At 36.9% G+C, this 19,577-nt stretch overlaps 1 protein-coding gene across 1 annotated transcript in view; it reads left to right on the top strand.

Moving 5' to 3' along the window:
- The window catches only part of NEB (nebulin), a 102,255-nt gene that overhangs the window by 15,172 nt on the left and 67,506 nt on the right, over window positions 1–19,577 (top strand). The window contains exons 13-39 of the mRNA XM_042827044.1: window positions 389–490; window positions 571–678; window positions 772–876; window positions 1,528–1,626; window positions 2,477–2,581; window positions 2,922–3,029; window positions 3,834–4,145; window positions 5,372–5,578; window positions 5,807–5,911; window positions 6,953–7,060; window positions 7,654–7,965; window positions 8,778–8,984; window positions 9,716–9,820; window positions 9,973–10,080; window positions 10,262–10,573; window positions 11,213–11,419; window positions 12,340–12,444; window positions 13,234–13,341; window positions 14,695–15,006; window positions 15,153–15,359; window positions 15,836–15,940; window positions 16,097–16,204; window positions 16,971–17,282; window positions 17,485–17,688; window positions 18,100–18,204; window positions 19,042–19,149; window positions 19,513–19,577. The exon at window positions 19,513–19,577 is cut by the window's right edge and continues 67 nt beyond it. Of these exons, the coding sequence (XP_042682978.1) occupies window positions 389–490; window positions 571–678; window positions 772–876; window positions 1,528–1,626; window positions 2,477–2,581; window positions 2,922–3,029; window positions 3,834–4,145; window positions 5,372–5,578; window positions 5,807–5,911; window positions 6,953–7,060; window positions 7,654–7,965; window positions 8,778–8,984; window positions 9,716–9,820; window positions 9,973–10,080; window positions 10,262–10,573; window positions 11,213–11,419; window positions 12,340–12,444; window positions 13,234–13,341; window positions 14,695–15,006; window positions 15,153–15,359; window positions 15,836–15,940; window positions 16,097–16,204; window positions 16,971–17,282; window positions 17,485–17,688; window positions 18,100–18,204; window positions 19,042–19,149; window positions 19,513–19,577 (4,349 nt within the window). The remainder of the gene's footprint in view (window positions 1–388; window positions 491–570; window positions 679–771; window positions 877–1,527; window positions 1,627–2,476; window positions 2,582–2,921; window positions 3,030–3,833; window positions 4,146–5,371; window positions 5,579–5,806; window positions 5,912–6,952; window positions 7,061–7,653; window positions 7,966–8,777; window positions 8,985–9,715; window positions 9,821–9,972; window positions 10,081–10,261; window positions 10,574–11,212; window positions 11,420–12,339; window positions 12,445–13,233; window positions 13,342–14,694; window positions 15,007–15,152; window positions 15,360–15,835; window positions 15,941–16,096; window positions 16,205–16,970; window positions 17,283–17,484; window positions 17,689–18,099; window positions 18,205–19,041; window positions 19,150–19,512) is intronic.

The raw sequence follows: 19,577 nt of genomic DNA, 5'->3' as shown, positions 1-19,577 counted from the left end.
ATCCTTGAGGTCCCTTCCAACCCGGGTGATTCTGTGATTCTGTGATTCTGTGATTCCTGCAGTGATAAAATATACACTCCTAGGTATTTACATATACTGTATTTTTGATACCACTTCAGGAATGTATTGACATTCTTGATTACTCTCTCAATGTTTTCATCTGTTTGGAAAGACACTTCACATTGCTCAACATCAGACATTCAGAAATGATGAGTCAAACCTTCATGTCTTTCCTAACAATCCTAGAAGCCACTAAAAAGAATTAAAAATTAATATTCACCGTTGTAATTTATATTGTAAGTGCATTTCAGTTCAGTCTGCTTTCTTATCGTTATTATATCTATTATTATCTATATTATATTATATCTAATGTTATTTTCTTTTGCAGAAATTATACAAAGAAGCCTATGAGCAATCCAAAGGAAAAAGCATGAACTACTGTGAAACGCCAAAGTTCCAGACTGATAGTGCTCTGAAGAATTTCAGTGATGTATGTGTTCCTGAGTTCTTATCTTTCCTTACTGACACTCTTGATTGCTTTTCTTTATCAGCTTGTGATTGTTTTTCCAGGTGAAATACAAAGATGCTTATCAAAAGAATATCTTGGGACACTATTTGGGCAGTTTTGAGGACCCACACCAGATCCACTGTATGAAAGTCGAAGCTATGAAGAGTGATGTAAGTGTGGCTGTCATTCTGTTCTTGCCATCCTGCTTTAATTTGGAGAAAGCTCAATTCTGTTTTCTTATGGAATGTTCATTTTATCCCTAGAAAAATTACAAAGCGGATTATGAGGAAGAAAAGACAAAATGCTACTTCCCTCAGACCATAACTCAAGAATATGAAGCTATTAAGAAGTTAGAGCAGTGTAAAGATGTAAGTATAGGGCAGTGGTTATCAGATAGCCAGTTAAATGCAGGGCATCTGCTCTGAGATGTCTGAAAGTTTACATTGATTCCTATTAATTTTTGAGTGTGGTTTTCTTGGCATAGTGACTTTCATAAGCCGTGTTCACCTGTATTTTAGAAGTCTTTTGTGACACCTAGTGATCAAGACAGTTATAACAGCATCTAACAAATAGAACCAAATAATTACAACAGTAACAAAACAAAAAATGACCCTCAAGCATCTACTTGCTGAAGTCAGCATATTTTTACATTAAAGCTTTTTAAAATGCTTCAACATACTGTGGTTATTTTATTAGTACAATTTGTAATTATCAATACTTGAAAGTATTTTAAAATATGTATTTATGTGTAATATTTTATATTTCATATCATTTATTGTCTGTGGTAGTATTTATATACCTTCAAATATTTTGTGTTTATACTTTTAAAATACTTTAAAAGTTTATTTGGGCTCTGATAGTGTTAAAAAGTAACATCAGAGTTATTGTGCAGGACAGTGCTTATCTACACCATTCGTAACTGCCAGCTATCCCCAGTAATGCTACATCACTGTGTCTTATTTAACAGGAAGATGTGCTTATGTGCACTTACAATGAATGTTTTTATTATTTACCCTCAGCACACCTACAAAAAGCATCCTGATCAGATCAAATTTACTCAAGTGACTGACTCTCCAGTGCAGAAGCAAGCAGAGATCAATAGCAAGCAGCTGAGTGATGTAAGTGAGCATACCAGACATGTCACTGTACTCTGACACCACACGTTTCTGCACTGCGGCCGCTTTCCAATTTTAAGACAATTCCTGAATTGAAAGTATAGGTGAAGATGGGTGTGTATGTATGCACAGACATGGACAAGGACACTTATGAAGCCTGTTCCAGTGAAAGCTCTCCTAGAAATCAGACTTCTTAATTTTTTTTTTTTTTAAAGGAGGTGTACATGTCATAGAATCATAGAATCACCAAGGTTGGAAAAGACCTGTAAGACCATCCAGTCTGACCCTCCACCTATCACCACTATTCCCCACTAAACCATGCCCTCAGTACAACATCTGAATGTTTCTTCAGTACCTCCTGGGTCGGTGACTTTCCCCACCTTCCTGGGCAGCCCATTGCAGTGCCTGACCACCCCCTTGGAGAAGTATTTCCTGACATCCCATCTGAATCTGCCCTGGTTCAGCTATTTCTATTGCTAGTTACATGGGAGCAGAGGCCAACCCCCACCTCATCACAACCACCCTGCAGGAATTGTAGAGAGCAATAAGGTCATCCCTGAGCCTCTTCCTCTCTAGACTAAATAATCCCAGTTCCCTTGACTGCTCCTCATAAGGCTGTGCTGCAGAGCCCTGAGTAAAGACCTTTCTGAGCGAAGACTGCACGGGGCATTTAGGGCTTGTTTCTTCCATCAATAAGATCAATAATCCTGTATGAAAAGTGCAGTCTCCATCTTTATGAGATAAGTGACAACATACATTTGCAAAAATCAAACCTAAATCCTCAATTGATTCACAGTGAACTGGTGCTGCTTGTACAAGGAAAGAATTTATTTATGTATGATGTATTTTACAGAGACTCTACAGATCTTCCGGAGAAGAAGTGAAACATAAATACACTCTCCCCCCAGATGTCCCACAGTTTATCCAAGCCAGATACAATGCTGCAAATGTCAGTGATGTAAGTGATGACTTTATAATGTTTTACACATTGCTCTTGAATTTTTGAGGATCTTACAGATATGCTCATATTGCAGATTTCTTTCACTGATGCACAATTCTTTATAATCAACTTATATCACTGTAATTTTTCACTCTTGGCATCGTTTGAATTTCCAAGCAAATCCCAGCTACTCGTGTAATCATGTAATTAATTTAGTTTAATTAATAAAGAAGTAATAAACACTAAAGGAAGCATCTCATACTAAGATTTGTCTGGAGTAGCTTTTGTGTAGCTTTTATTTTCTTATAATTCGTTTGAATAGTAGATTCTCTAGAATAATACTGGTTTTCTTTTTTAGGCCTATTATAAACAGGACTACCACGATCTAATAGCTAAAGGGACCAACGTGTCACTTGATGCTATTCCAATTACACGAGCAAAAGCATCAAGAAACATTGCTAGTGATGTAAGTATCTATCCCAGGTACACTTGTTTTAGGCATTTAGTAAAAATGTCAACCACTCCATGCTATGTGGTAGACCATAAATATTCCATGAGTCTCACTAGAGTCACTAATGTGAGAAAGACATTCTCAGTCTTCTCAAAGTGTTGGTTTGTGTAAAACATCTTTTATTCTAATCACATTTGCTTTAGATAAGCAGCTGCTACTGTACTGTGTTGCTGTGTTTCCTAAACCACTGTTCACGGGAGAGATGAAATCAGTAGTTCTTGCAGTCATTTGCTGACAGATTTCCAGTGAATTAGCTACATTAGCGTCTGCTTAGACTGTGAGACAGTATATACTGAGGTAGTTTTGAGGTGGGTGGATGAGTACAGCTTATAAATGAGTTGGGAGCCATGTAGCACAAATTGATGAAGTAGATTATGATTCGGTGCTTTCGGTTAAGGAGAGGAAGCTTCTCAGTTGTGCTCTTTTTGCTATTCAAGTGATAGAGATGGATTGTCTCAATTGTTTTAATGTTTTTCATGCACCTGTCAGCACAGTAATTTTAAGGAAACGATTTCACTTCCTTTCAAGGAAAGCTGTGGCTGGTGAATCATTGTTACGTGTATAACCTGTTGTGCATAGCCTTAGATGGTGGAAAAAGAGAAGCTGGTATTGTTGGGTATGCTATTTAGGCTAATGTTCCTGAACAGGTCGCATTTTTCCTTCTCAATGAAAGTCATAACAGATTTCTTCTCTCTTTTTTAAGTTTAGACATCAGTAGCTATGTGACAATATATTTGATCTCTTTTTCTCTGACTCTAGTATAAATACAAAGAAGCATATGAAAAGGCTAAAGGAAAACAGGTTGGTTTCAGAAGCCTGCAGGATGACCCCAAGCTCGTTCACTACATGCATGTTGCAAAGATTCAGTCTGATCGTGAATATAAGAAGGACTATGAGAAGAGCAAGACTGTCTATCACACACCTCCTGACACATTCAGTATCCAGGCTGCAAAAAAGTCTCAGGACGTAGCTTCCACTGCCCACTACAAAAATCTGATCCATCACTACACGTATCTGCCAGATGCTATGGATGTTGAGCTTGCAAAGAACATGATGCAAATTCAGAGCAATGTAAGTATTTCAGTGGCTGCTGTCTCACTGATGTTTTCCTGCACAAATAAACATAAAATAGGTATTTTTATTCAGTGAAATTTGCCATCACTGTATGGGAATGGTTTGTTTTCATTATGTACTGGGGACCAGCATTAGAAGCTTTAAGTATCAGCTGGTGGAATTTAGAAGTACCACGTTCCAGGTGAGTCGCACTCAAAAGGATTCTGATGGTGGCATGCCTCTGAAGAGCAGCTTTTTGGAATATGGCATGCAAATGAATTTATTTTCTTTTTAATTTTTTTTCAGAGAGCTTTTATTTTGCAACTAACATAATTTGGTTTTATTCTTTAAGACTTTCAAGTTTCCCTGTTATGTCTTTGCGTGAGACAGATGTGGTAGCATAGGTGGACTGCAAGCCAATAGCATGATGGAGGGAACAAACTAGCTATTGGTTGCATTAGGGATACCAGGGATACCTCCTCTGGAGATCTGTAGCATAGGAGATTTCTTGCAGGACTGTCTTGGTTCTTGCAGATAGAGAGTTTGAAATGATTGAGCATACCAGGTTGCACTCTGCAGTTGTTTGGATGCTGTGGAGTTTCCCTCTCTCTCTATTTCTGTGAAGAATGGCTGCTCTTGAATTTAGACCATGGAAGGAGTTTAGAAATGTCTGTAATATCCTTGCATTCAGGCTGTTTGCTGACTGTATCTCAATGTCAATATTGATACTTTGTGTATTACCTGCTTAATTGTAGCCTGGGTAGATTTTTTCACTTGAAGCCTCTAGATGTAAATTCTGCATATTTCACTGGAGAAGGAATTATAGGAGGAAAAAAAAATTAAGTCTCTGCTCTATGGACCTTTGTGTAAAAGACCAGCTCTGATAAAGACTGCTGGAACACAGACCAAATTGAACTGTGGTCAGTGAACACCTTATTTTAGTTTAGAAGTTATTAATGATTGGACATTGGTGAAATTTTTCACAAGGGTAGGAGAAAAGAAGCTTAGTAAATACTGAAAGTTGTTAATGTTTATAAGAAATAAATGAGGAGGAAAAAATACAGTAGCTTACTTTCTTACTTATGAAATGACAGAAATGAAAAAAAATAATAATAATTTGTTATTCCCTTTCAGAATTTATAAGATATTCCTGCTAATGTAGAACATAGGAGTGAGGCTCTGTGACTATTGCTTAAACAGTTCCGTGGGATAATCTTGGTTCATGTTGTCTTTCTGTCCTTCAGAATGTATACAAACAAGACTATAACAGTTGGTTCAAGGGTATTGGATGGAGTCCTCTTGGCTCTCTGGATGTGGAAACAGCTAAAAAGGCTGGAGATGCATTAAATGAGAAGAGGTACCGTCAGCACCCGGACACCATCAAGTTTACCAGTGTGCCAGACTCAGTGACAATGGTTTTAGCTCAGCACAACACCAAGCAACTGAGTGATGTAAGTATTGTTTGTTACTGATGCAAATGGAGGTTTGATTTCTTACCATGGGTTTATGATTCTTCTATCTGATGTTCCATCTTAGAAACTGTAGAGTTTAAAAAATGTACAAATAGTAAAATTGTAATTTGTTGGTAGGAATTAAGGGCAGTTGTTTTGTCTCTTTGTTAATACTAATATTACTTGCTGTGTTCTTATTAACAGAGGTTTGTTTGTTTTGCTGTGCAGGTAGCATATAAGCAAGAGGGTGAAAAAGTAAAGCACAAATACAAGCTTGATCCTGATGTCCCTCAGTTTATTCAAGCAAGGGTCAACGCCTTCAATTTAAGTGATGTGAGTATGCAACCAATAGTGCATTCAGTAATAAATTCATCATTTCTTAATAGAAAAATGACCTTTTGTATCTTCATGCTATGATACTGAATACAGAAATGTGCAAGCTCTCTGTTCAGGTGAGCCACTACTTGTAGAAGTCAATGGGTTTTACACCTGTTAAGCAAATGTTTAGTTGTGTCTTTGAGCACTGCTGAACATGAAGGCATTTCAGGCATTTTGGTGATCTGTTGGCAGACTGGTGGGAGAGCCTGACTGAGGATAAGGTCATGACTTTTATTATTCAAATGCATATGGGTTTGGAAGCTAACGTTCCTCACTGTTGTACAAAACGTGTTGCAGAGGAAAGCAGTGCAGCTTCTCTGTGTGCTTTGCCTCCTGCTGCTGAGCTTTCAAAGGAAATATGAGAAATATAAAGAAGTAATGCTTTTTTCCTGTTGTTCAGCTCTCAGTCTGACTGCTTTCCACTCCTGTTTTGCATCTGTCCAAGAATGTAAGGATCTCCACTGATAGTTTTATTACCATTCTGATGATACATCTTTTGGTGGCGTTATCAGGCCTCCAGGAGTTAAAATTAGAAATAGATGTATCCTTTCATTCCATCCTTTGAAAAGCCATGGAATATTGTTAGTCTGTCCAGATTCTAACCCCTAATTAGAAATCAGCCAGGCTGCTTCCTTCAAACCAGAGGTCTTGATTTCGAAGCTCATAGGAAAAAAAAATTGCCTGAAGGTTCAGTGAAGTCAAAAAGGAAGTGAAAAAGTTACAAGGGGCAAAAGTTCTGCTGATTGAGTTGTTCTGTATGGAAACTGAAAAAAAACTGAGTTAAGGATTTAGTTACATGCATTAAACTGATTGTCTTGAACTATGGTTGTAGTAAATTTGTCGTGATACAGCTGCAGGTTGTGTAGAGGTTAGCATTTCTCCTTGCAATTGCGCAGACTGATGTTTTGATCACCATTAATACAATAAAAATTAAGACTTAGACATGTTAATATTTCTTACTGTGACACTCCTGACTTACCTATTTTTTCCCATAAGGCTAACTACAAAGCAGACTGGAAAAAAACCATTGCCAAAGGATACGATCTGAAACCAGATGCCATTCCTATTATTGCTGCTAAAGCATCTCGAAATATTGCAAGTGATGTAAGTATGTTTTGCATAAGGGGAGTGCAAAAGTCTGTTGCCTTCTTTCTGGAGCACATCATGCTACAGAGCATGTGCTATGTACATGTAATGATGTATAAACACTTGACACTGGGTGTTGAAATTCTGATGGTACAAGAAAATTCAGGTGTTCGTGTGAACCTGAAGAAAAAAAGGTATTTCTTTGGAGTTATGTTTTAATGTGACTGCTGGTGAGCTGGGGCTGTGTTAAATACCCTTAAAGTCCACCAGCTTCTTTGCTAGTTTCTGTGTGACAGCTTATCAGAGCTGTGTTCTTAGCTGCCATTTGAACAGACCTGTACGTGTGAAGACCTGTACATCCACTTGTCTGACATTCATGAACTGTACAGATATGTGGCTCTTCTCAGGCAGCTTCAGTCATTTGGCCACGTGAAAGTTTGGTGTGCCATCTGAAGCAAGCTGTGAAAGGAGATTTGAAACACAGGAATAAATTTACTAACTTCTGTAAAAGGCTGGAAATGAATTCTGTTTGAATTTCAGTGTCTTAAAGTTATCAATTGTATGTTTTGTATTTCCAAAGTAGATAAAGATTTCTTTTGCTTTGTCTCTAGTTCAAGTACAAGGAATCGTACGAGAAAGATAAAGGCAAACAGGTTGGGTACCGCAGCCTGCAGGATGATCCCAAACTTGTTCATTACATGAACGTGGCCAAAATGCAATCAGAGCGTGAATACAAGAAGGATTATGAAGTGACCAAGACCAAATATCACACTCCCCTGGATATGTTCAGTGTGACAGCTGCCAAGAAAGCTCAGGAGGCCGTTACAAACATGGGCTATAAACAGCTCATTCACCATTATACTCTCTTGCCTGATTCTGTGAATCTGGAGCTATCAAGAAACGTGATGCAGCTTCAGAGTGATGTATGTAATGGTTAAGCAGCTCACTTTTTTCTGTTCAGTATTACTGTGTCACAGTGTTAACCTTTCAAGGCTAGAAAATGAGATTAACGGTATATCGGATTAAGGGTAGATTGAGATCTGGTCTTGAGCTGGATATTTTCCAGAGGTTGTTGTAAGTATGTGCAGTTGATAAGTTCTAGGGAACTTAGATAACTTTCTTTGTGTCTCCATGTATTTGACTGCTCAGCAAATTAATGTCCTGAGACAGATCCTTTGTATTCTTTTTCACTGATGCAGATCTGATCAACTCCCTCATATTTCTAACATTGTTCCACTTTTTTTCAGCATTTTCATACCTTTATCTGCTATAAAAGCCACTTTATAAAGTATGTTTAAATAGAAACAGTGTCTCTTCAGGAGGCATAGAACCAGGCCACCAAGCAGAAGCTTTAGAAAAAGATTCACAGTGAATTAGTTCCACTGTGAACTGAGCTGATTAACCAAGAGTGTCATTAAAAAAACTGGGTTTGTTTTTGTCAGTTTTTCATATTTACTGCTCAAAGTTTGTGTGAAAGTCTGTGCATCTGTTACGTAGTGTGAGTTCTGAATGTTGGGTTAGTGAAAATAGTTTCTTCATCCCTAATGATTTTTAGTGTTTTGCTGAGCAGTTGGAAAACATCAGTGGTTTTGGCAAGCTTGTGTAGACTCTACTTAAAAATGAATGGCCAGGAGGAGGTTTAAGGCCTCATCTGTTTGTGTTGGTTTATTTTCTGTATGTATGGGCATTCTGATTTCCCTCATCTCGCTGTTTTGCCTTGTTTATTTCTTAAAAGAACGTGTACAAAGCAGACTTTAATAACTGGCTGAGAGGAGTTGGCTGGCTGCCGATTCAATCCTTGGATGTAGAAAAGGCCAAAAAAGCTTCAGATATTCTCAGCGAAAAGAAATATCGCCAGCCCCCCGACAAGCTGAAGTACTCCATTCCACTGGATGCAATGGAGCAAGTGCTAGCTAAACAAAATGCCAAGACTATGAATAAGGTGAGAACTTGTTCAGGTGGTCACAGCTAAGCCATGGTTCTTCATCTTGCAAAATGTGCAACAGTTGCATTCCCACGGAGCTTGTAAGAATTTCCGGTGGGTAAACTGGTATTGTTGGTCAACATTGGACACTAAGAGTTAATAGAAGCCTCAGACTGTAAGCATAATTAAGAGAGTTTCATTTCAAGTTCATAAAGATTAAATATTTCACTTCTGTGCCTATGATCAAAACTGTCCTGTGCAGATTTTTAGTGCTTTGGTAACCTTTGCTCTTTTTCTACAGAAAGTAGTGTTAATAGTGAGCTGAACCAAATCCTGTAAAATTCTGTCTGCTTTTGCAAGCATCAGTAAGAAACTGGGAATTGTTTAAGTTTGTTTCTAATTATCTCAAACACCACTGGAACTTATTCTTCGTTTGCTGTGGAAAGAGAGTGCGTGGAAAAAGAACCACCTGTGCTTTGCATTTAAGGATATACATAAAGAAGGGAAGGCTGCAGACTTAAAATGTTCAGTTTAAATATTTAGGAGTTATCAAAAGGTACTTTTCAAGTTTCTCAAATGAAATACTAAAGGAAGATGAGGAATATAATGTTGGCACCCTGCAGTTGTTTGTTATCTTTAGTGCTTATGCGACTTTGTACTGTAAAATATTATTTACTGCACTCAAGCAAAACAGAAGCAAGCTTGTATTTTGTAAGTGTAATTTCAGTGGTATGTCTTTGTAATTGCAGAGGCTCTACACTGATAAATGGAATAAAGAGAAGACCAGCATTCATGTTATGCCAGATACTCCAGAAATTCTGCAGTCTAGAGTGAACCAGATCACAATGAGTAATGTAAGTTGCTGTGTTCAGTGAGGACATTCAATGTCTGTTGCATAGATAAAAAATTGGTGTAATTCTTAGGTTTTTTTGGAAAATATTGAGGAGTACTTCAGTACTTCTGCCTTCCTAATAGAGTACGTGTTCTCTTTTCTGTTTTAAATTAGAAACTATACAAAGCTGGATGGGAGGAAGACAAGAAGAAAGGTTATGACATGCGTCCTGATGCTATTCCAATAAAAGCAGCCAAAACTTCCCAGGACATTGCCAGTGATGTAAGTGTGTTTGTCAGCAGCATTCGGAATCTTCTCAGAACCAGTCAGAACTTTGCCCTGTTATACCCAAATATGGCTTCAGTTGCATGTTTACTGTGATAAGCCTTTGCAGTACTTGCTCTCCTAATAATGTACTTTTTTTTTTTCTTCTTTTGTCACTGTTTCTCTTTCCTGCTCTCAGTATAAATACAAACTAGCCTACGAAAAAGCAAAAGGAAAACATATTGGCTTCCGCAGCCTTGAGGACGACCCCAAGCTGGTGCACTTCATGCAGGTGGCTAAGATGCAATCTGATCGTGAATACAAGAAAGATTACGAGAAGGCAAAGACTAACTTCCATACTCCAGTTGACATGCTCAGCGTTGTGGCAGCCAAGAAAGCACAGGAAGTGGCTACAAATACAAACTACAAAAACTTGATCCATATCTACAATGTTTTACCTGATGCTATGAGTCTTGAATTAGCCAAAAACATGATGCAGATACAAAGCAATGTAAGTGAGAGACTCTTCAGCCTTTGCTTTGCCAGTACAATGATGTTTAGTTTATGAGAGAATATGGTAAGATAAATAGAAGATTTTTCTTAGTGAAAATAGTTCAGTTAAATGCTAAAATGTTGTAAATAAAATGAGACCTCCAACAATGATAGCTATGGTATGTTTTGAAGACTCTGAAATATTGAATTACATTTATCATTAAAAGAATTCAGGCTCAGAGATAATTATGTTTATAGAGTGAAATGGATGCAAGCTGCTTATACATCCTACCACTCCTCAGCAGCTGTCCTTTTCTACAGGCCAAGGCAATGAGAAGCTTCACTTTAGACTCTAGAGAAGATTCACACACGCACACACACACACGCACATATATACACATATATATACACATATATATATAAAATATATTATTATTATTTTATTATAAATGCACTTTACAAGTGGTATGATAAAGTACAGATAGTACTTTAAAAAAAAAAAAAAAAAGAACTCCTGAAAAGACACTGGATGTATCTTGATACCGTTTGATTCTTCTTAAAATAAGTGCATTGAAAATCCATTATACATTAAATACAGGAAGATGTGTCAACATCTTCAGACATACATGTGCATCTAATTACTTTCTTCTGCTTCCAGAATCAATACAGAGCAGACTATGATGAAAGTATGAAGGGTGTTGGATGGATGCCACTGGGCTCTCTGGAGGCTGAGAAGAACAAGAAAGCCACGGAAATTCTTAGTGAAAAGAAATACCGTCAGCATCCAGACAAGTTGAAGTATTCTGTTCCTGTGGATTCCATGAATATGGCCTTAGCTTTACATAACGCTAAAATCATGGATGAGGTGAGGAAATGTTCATCACAACTTCTTTAAGTTTTCAGAAATGAGGTATCAGTTATACCTGATGTAGTCTTTTGGGTTAATAACTTCTGCATTTGTCAGCTTGGGCAGCTAATGGAAACGCTTGACCGTCACTGTATTTCATCTTAATAGAGCCAGACTGTATCTTAACACGCAGCAAAACCCTGATAATTTCTTCATAAGGTCTACTCAGCATTACAGATTGTAGACTTCTAATAGTTTAAGGTTATGGGCTGAAAATATTGGTGAGTCCCTTTTGAAAACAGCATTTAAACTTTTAAACATATGGTCTGTACAGTCTGTATTATCCGATGCCTATTATATCACTGTGGAATTGCTGGTTAAACAATAGTGTTATGTTGATATAACACTATATATTGAGATACTGATTTTCTGATTCTTCTGCTGAACTGACAGAATCCACTGCTGTCCTTTAGAGGTGTCTCGTGTTCATGTGCACTGTGTTTGGAGGGATCACCTGAGTTTTAGGTGCCTTTTCTTTACATTTTACTTCTTCTAAGAAAAGGAGGATTTCTCCATCAATTGATGCTTATTTTATATGAGATAGGCTGTTAGCCACCTTGCTTGGAAGGTTATTAGCTTATCCTTTTAACACTTCTTTTTATACCTTCTGACGTGACGTTGATAGCTATTGTTGTCTGTTGAATGTGCTTGAACACACTGCTGGACGAGAGACAAGCAGTAAAATATTGTAACAAGATTGGTATTTCTTCAACTTCTATTGCAATCTTGCACAGTTATCTTTGTAAGAGCTAGGTGAAAAAAAATGTGGGTGGTCTTACTAAACTAACAATTGCATTACTGTAGAGAAAGGTGATACTTAAAAATAGTTACAGTTAAAATTTTTTGGTAAACAGGTGATTTTTGCTTTTTTCTTCTAGCACCAATACAAACAAGCATGGGAAGAGGATAAGAAGAAGGTTCACATAACACCAGATATTCCACAGTTTGCTTTAGCGAAAGCTAATGCATTTAATATAAGTGATGTGAGTACTGTCTGTAAAAAGTTGCTCTTTTTTTTTTTTTTTTTTAATTAGAAATAAGTAACAGCATAGGAAAGTTTCTGTAATACTGTCCTTGTTAACCTGTGTTGGTTCTACAATATGCTGTTTTCCTTTTCTCACTGTCCTTCCCTGAAATTAAATACCAAAAGCTGTCAAGAAAAAGCAATAGTATTTATGGACAGGTTATGTAGCATTCATGTAGGTCGTTAAAATATAATAATCATTAACAAGATAATACAGTTTGAGCACCATTCATGTTGTTTCTGTATTTATTATTTTATTTTCTAATACACAGCGTTATGTAGTGGATTCAGAGTTCTTTCTGGGAGGTTGAACTTACTCTTTATGTAGCATCATAGACCATTTCTCAGTAGCTGTTTGCTAAATCTGCATATGCTAAATAAAAATTGTAATTGTACACATCTTTATTTGCATATGAATAAATAATCTCATTTTTAGATGCAAATTTTCACCAGTTTTTGTGCACATGTGAAAGAAATGCAGATTTTTGCTCTTTTGTTTTAGGTACTTTTACTGGTTGTAGTGCAGTTCAGGTGCATTCATTGGTAAATTTAAGGACTGGAGTTAATTTTGAAGGTGAATCCATGTTTTTGTGTGCCTGAATGGCTTAAATAGCTTTTCAAAGAATATTGAACATATGTATAGTCTGTGTCTCAGGCTGACATATAAAATGTATACAGTGTGACTTCTTTTTAAGTACATGTTTTGTATTTTGCAGTTTTAAGGGATGTCTTTTCTTTCCTTTCACAGAAAATGTATAGACATTCTTTTGAAGAAGCCAGAAAGAAGGGGTACGATCTCAGATCTGATGCTATCCCTATTAAAGCTGCCAAAGCTTCTAGGGACATTGCTAGTGATGTAAGTTCTGGAAAAAAAAAACAACAATCAATTTCATTTTCTTGGCACAACTCAATATGCCAGTTCTATGAAGGCTGTTTATTCTCTTGTTTGTAATAATTCTGATATATTTTAATGCATTTCCTAGCATGGTTAAAGTACAAATTCTCCATTAGGAGGGTAAGGAGATGCATGGAAGACTCTCAGGAGAAAGGTATACACATGTTAGTCTTGCAAGAATTGGAAAAGAACAAATATAGCCTTGAATTACTCTTGCTTCTGGGATGTTCTTTTAGTGATAGCCTTATTAAGTTTCATCTTTAAACTGAATGCAGAGAATACAAGTTTCTGGAATCGTGACCATCCTGAAATCCTTTGTGTATCAGTGACAAGGGTTTTCTGTGGTAAAACCAGCCTGGGAGAGCAGTGAAATAAGGGCCTAAGGACACATTATTTTTTTAGCCTTCTGTCTTTTTTGGCGACATATGAGATGGAGCAGCCACTGAAAAATCAATTTGCTCCACCACTGCTCTAAGTGTGAGGGCTGTACAGTCCCTCAGTTCTCATCAGGTATTGAGTAGTTAAGGAAAATGGAACTGATGTTTGGTCTGTGAAGTCCATGGTCCAGAGCTGGTTAGAGATTGAGGAAGGATTTAAGAAATCAACCCAATGGTTTTATAAATTAAACAAATGCAAAAAGATCCTGTGTATCTTGAAATCATGATTCATTTGAGCAAATTAACTTCATGGAAGTGCCATACTGATCTGTTGGTTTATGTCCAGTCTTTAGATACAAATTCAAGTGTTCTGATCGTGGCTCAGGCTATCACTAAGATCGTTACTCAAGCTGAATAGTGGTAATAGTACAAACATAATGACAGAGAGCAGTGTGGGCTGAGGCATCCTGCTTTCTAGTGCTTGTGATAGTTCATCTTAGAGCTAGTAAGGTTATCTCTAAGCTCTAGTGTAGAAAGAACAAGTTCATGTTTTCCAAAGGACTACCTTCAGATCTACTGTGTTGGTTTGGGTTTTTGCCAGTCTGCTTCATATTCTCGTTGTACCATTTATGATGAGGTTAGAAAGCAAGTGCATCCCGAGTTACATTGAACCCCATGCAAAAGCAGAGTAAAGTAGCTTATGGAAATTGCGTTTCTCAAGAAAATGTTATATGAATACTGGATTTGATGGGGCCCTCATAGAATTTTGATGCTTGTTAAGCACTGTGACGAGAAGCAGACAGAACTACCACCTCCATATTCTTAGTATTTGTTTAATAATGTGAAAATTCTAATTTTTTTTTTCCTTAGAAGGTAGATATTGCTTGTTAAACAAATGAAAGTAGGACTAAAATCTCTGTCTCTGTTCTCTGCACAGTATAAATACAAATTAGGTTATGAGCAAGACAAGGGAAAGCTTGTAGGCTTCCGCAGCCTTCAGGATGATCCTAAACTTGTCCATTATATGCAAGTGGCTAAGATGCAGTCTGATCGTGAATACAAGAAGGCCTATGAGGCAAGCAAGACTCATTACCAAACACCTTCTGATGCACTCAGTATCATGGCAGCTAAGGAGGCACAAGATCGTGTAACCAATGCAAACTACAAACGACTGATACACCACTATATGCTTCTGCCAGATGCAATGAGTTTTGAATTGTACAGGAACATGAATCAGATACAAAGTAATGTAAGTTTCTGTTTTCTTTTTTCTCATTATCGTTCACATCTATGCCTGTTTTCTTCTTTCCTCATTTTAAGTGTTTTGGAAAGAAGAATAATTTAGTGTGAGCTATTTATGAGTTGTAATCTTTGCTTTTGTTTCCTGGCTGGCAGAATGAATACAAACAAGATTACAATGAATGGTTCAGAGGTATTGGTTGGAGTCCTGCTGGTTCTCTGGATGTGGAGAAATCTAAGAAAGCTACAGAAATTGCAAGTGACCGGAAATACCGACAGCATCCCAGCACGTTTTCTTTTACAAAAGACACTGATGCCATGGATATGGTTCTTGCAAAGCACAACGCAGATATAATGAATAAAGTGAGTTTTTATGGGGAATTTTGTCAGACACTCGTATATAACTAATAAACTTTGTATAAATCTCTGTCACTACTTTTATGTAGCAATGTTTCCCCAAGGAAAAATGACTATTGCTGAAAGATGGCTCCTTTTTCAAAATTTTTCTGAATTGAAATACTCAGTTACTGCTAAGAGGTATTGATTAAATCAATCTTTTGCTCATTTTTTTCATTGCTACCTCTCCAGCATCTATTTTTCTCATGCTTACATGGCAATTACTGATGTTAAATCTTGGTGGGTAGGCCTCAACGAAAGCAAGACTGGATCCTGATTTCACTGATTCTGGATTGAGTCATCACATAGTAAAATAAATCTAAGTTAACATCTTCTGCTTTTTACCCATCTGTAATCAAAGTGCGCAGACAGAAGGGTGAAAACCCTGTAAGAGCTGGCCTTTGTCACCTATACTAATAATCTGATGGTCCTTTTTTCAATAGCATGCTTATACTCAGGCCTGGGAAAAGGATAAAACTCAAGTTCACGTGATGCCAGATACACCAGATATCCTACAGGCAAAACAGAACAAGGCGAACTACAGTCAGGTAGAGCTTTTTAATGCTTTCTTTTACACTTCAAACTAATGTTAAATTAATCTACTTCCAATTTCAAGGTGCCCTTTCATTTCAAAATAAATATCTAAGTAGAAGGTGGCGTGTGTATTAATGAGGCTTTTTAATCAAAGTTGTTCTCAATTTTAGAAACATTACAAGCTTGGCTGGGAGGAAATGATTAAGAAGGGCTATGACCTCACACCTGAAGCCATTTCAGTGAAAGCTGCCAAAGCTTCAAGGGACATTGCAAGCGACGTAAGCAACATTTATTTCTGTCTGAAGTGCACTCTTATGTGGACCCCTCTGTAAAAGAGTGACTTGTAGTTTAAAAAACAACAACAAAAAACTTGCTGATAAAAACATTTAAAAACATTCCTGGTCCATTTTTGTCAGTGAAGACAACATTTTAAGAAGAATGATTCTTATATTTTGGCACTTCAAAAAGATTGTGGTCCATCCATAAAGTGGCTGGTCATAGGAAGTTAGGAGCAATTTGAACTGAATTGTCTGCTTCTTTTGGATGTTATGTCTTCAGTGCATCAGGAAGTTGGTCCCAGTGCCTCTACTTGGAAATCCTCTTTACAACTCAGAAGTAGATATGGTGACACGTCTTGTTGTTATTTTCCGTAACTTGATATTAATATCAACTCCTGTATTTATGGAGGAGATTTCATCAGTCATTGGACACGTGGTCAATGCTTAAGCTGATTGTTTTAGTTATCAAAATAGTGCAGTGTGACAGCCTTTGGGCTGTGACTATATACATCAGTGGCACAGGAGGCCACTGTTGGAGCCATGCACTCTTCCTCTCCAGGGGAGTCAGTTTGTTCCCAGAGAACATTCACAGATACAAATGATGCACATGAATTGAGGGGCTGCTGTCTTTACATGAGATGCCATAGCAAGTTGCTTATTTCATTGGTAATGAGGAGCATTGAACTGAGTGAATATATTTGCCTTATACATTTTATCACTGCCTGATTCTTACTGCATTTCAATAATACAATATTTATAATTTCAGTACAAGTACAAAGAGGGTTACCGCAAGCAGCAGGGACATCACATTGGATTCCGGAGCTTACAGGATGATCCGAAGATGATGTGGTCTATGCAAGTAGCTAAAATGCAGAGCGAGAGGGAGTATAAGAAAGATTTTGAAAAGTGGAAGACAAAGTTTAATATGCCTGTGGATATGTTAGGCTTCCTTCTGGCTAAGAAATGTCAAGAATTGGTTAGTGATGTAGACTACAAACACATGTTACACCGCTGGACTTGTCTACCAGACCAAAATGATGTCACCCAAGCAAAGAGGGTCTACGAACTGCAGAGTGATGTAAGTCTTCTCTGAGTTTGGTTTCTTTATTTTATGTAAAATATTAACTACTTGTTGAAAAGTATCTTTAATAACTCACTCTTGACAGCACTGGAGTTCAAATTGAGGATAATACACCAGTTAGTCTCTTAATACGGTTTAATACATGGGCAGTGAAAGATTCTATACTATGGTTTTCATTTATTTATTTATTCCTTACCAGAATCTGTACAAGTCAGATCTGCAGTGGCTCAGAGGCATTGGATGGAGTCCTTTGGGATCTTTGGAGTCTGAAAAGAACAAGAAAGCTTCTGAAATACTAAGTGAAAAGAAGTACCGGCAGCACCCAGATACTATTAAGTTCACAAGTATCCCAGATGCCATGAATATCACCTTAGCAAAATCTAATGCCAGAAATAGAAGTGATGTAAGTTGCTTTGGATCCAGTAAATGAATTAGTATACATTTGTTATAAAGATTGCCCTATCAGAATGCAATTAAAATATACAGGTATCCAGTGTTTGCAATCTGTGCCTTACTGTTCAATGGTGTCTTATTCAGCAGATTTGTGTCTTTATTATCTAATTCATTCAGAAACAACTGCAAATAGAATCCTTACTGTAGTATGTTGGTTTATTGACATAATGCTGTCTCCTTGACCCTTCATGCATGTAAAAAAGGGAAAAAGGTATTTCAGTAAGAAGTTGATGTACTGTTTTACTTAAATATCTTGCATTGTTAAGTCACTCCTTCTTGTTCACACATCACTGATGTGTTATTGTAGAGAAAAGGTAAGCTGCCATGCGTATGAACCAGTTTTATTCATGTCTCCCTTCAGATACTGTATAGAGAGGCTTGGGACAAGGACAAAACTCAGGTTCATATCATGCCTGATACTCCTGAAATTTTGTTGGCTAAATCAAACTTAATCAACACAAGTGATGTAAGTATGTCTCTATAATGTTTGTTCTATGCAATTTGGATTTACCCTTTGTGGCTGTAGTTTAAAATGGAGTGGAGCAGTTTCAACAATCTAACGATTGTTAGCCTACCTGTTAAAATTGTTATGCACTGGGACACTGAGCAAATTGCTGAATTCTAAGGTGGAAGTGAAATTGCTGTAAAAGCAAACCAAGAAGATAAGGCAAGTTTGATGCTTTCTCTTTCATCCTTATGGATCGTGTTGACATTATAGTTATAAGTTCAATAGTTTTTAATAAGACTGTCATTCTTGTTTTGATAGAAGTCTAATTATATCTTCTTAGAATTATTTACTTACTTTACATGAAATTCTTTGTATAGTGGAGCAAATATCAGCTACATGTAAACAGTAAAGAAACATTAGCAGTTGTATCTTAAGAAGTCTGGAAGATAAGTAATTATCGTTGAAATGGAGTGCAGCAGGCCATGGGACTCTATTATTCACCTCAGTAGAAGACTATTATTTACTCAGACTTATATTTCTCATACAGCTTTGCCCTCAGATGAGTTAATCAGGAAAAAATAAAGTTGGTTTGATGTATTTCATATTATCAGTTACAAAATATACATTGTGTAAGCTATGGAATGAGACCATATTTGAAATCTCATTCTTTGTTTTTAGTAATCGATGGAATAAAAAGGTAGTACTGTGTGGGTTAGATCAGCTTACTTTTTTTCCATATTGGAAAACACTCCACAGCTTTAATTTACTTTACTCTAATTACTTTACTTTTATCAATTATTTCAATAATAATTTCAATTATTTCAATAACAATTACTTTAAATTCTTCTCCAACAGAAACATTACAAGTTAGGATATGAAGAGCTGAGGAGGAAAGGCTATGATCTTCCTCCTGATGCCATACCAGTCAAGGCAGCGAAGGCATCCAGAGACATCGCCAGTGAAGTAAGAGTCTGAGTGAAAATAGTGGTGTGCCATGAAACTGGTAAAGATTACTGGTGAATGATGACTGATTAAGAGATGGACAGATCTGAGGTTTAAGAGACTAAAAGTCTCTTGGTTGCACAGCAATGTCTACTTCTTTATTATGTGAAGTTAATTGCATTGAGTAAAATAATTTACAAGAAAAAATAATGTATCTCTGAATGAAATGAAATTACTGTAAAATGTTCAATAAATAAATGCTGTAAATATAGTCAGAATGTATAATATCTTTCAAAATATCATTTAATTCAAAAATTAACAACTCTAACAATAGAGAACTTCAAATTACTTCTTGAAAACACTGTGGTTTCTGCATTCATTTAGTATCAGTACAAAACAGCATACCGCAAGCAGCTGGGCCACCACATTGGAGCCCGCAACATCGAGGA

This window comes from Centrocercus urophasianus, unplaced genomic scaffold (assembly GCF_019232065.1).
Source record: "Centrocercus urophasianus isolate 14NV4802_14NV808 unplaced genomic scaffold, USGS_Curo_1.0 seq_28, whole genome shotgun sequence".
Lineage (NCBI taxonomy): Eukaryota > Metazoa > Chordata > Aves > Galliformes > Phasianidae > Centrocercus > Centrocercus urophasianus.
Note: the sequence above shows the minus strand (reverse complement) of the source record. Positions and strands in the feature narration are given on the sequence as shown.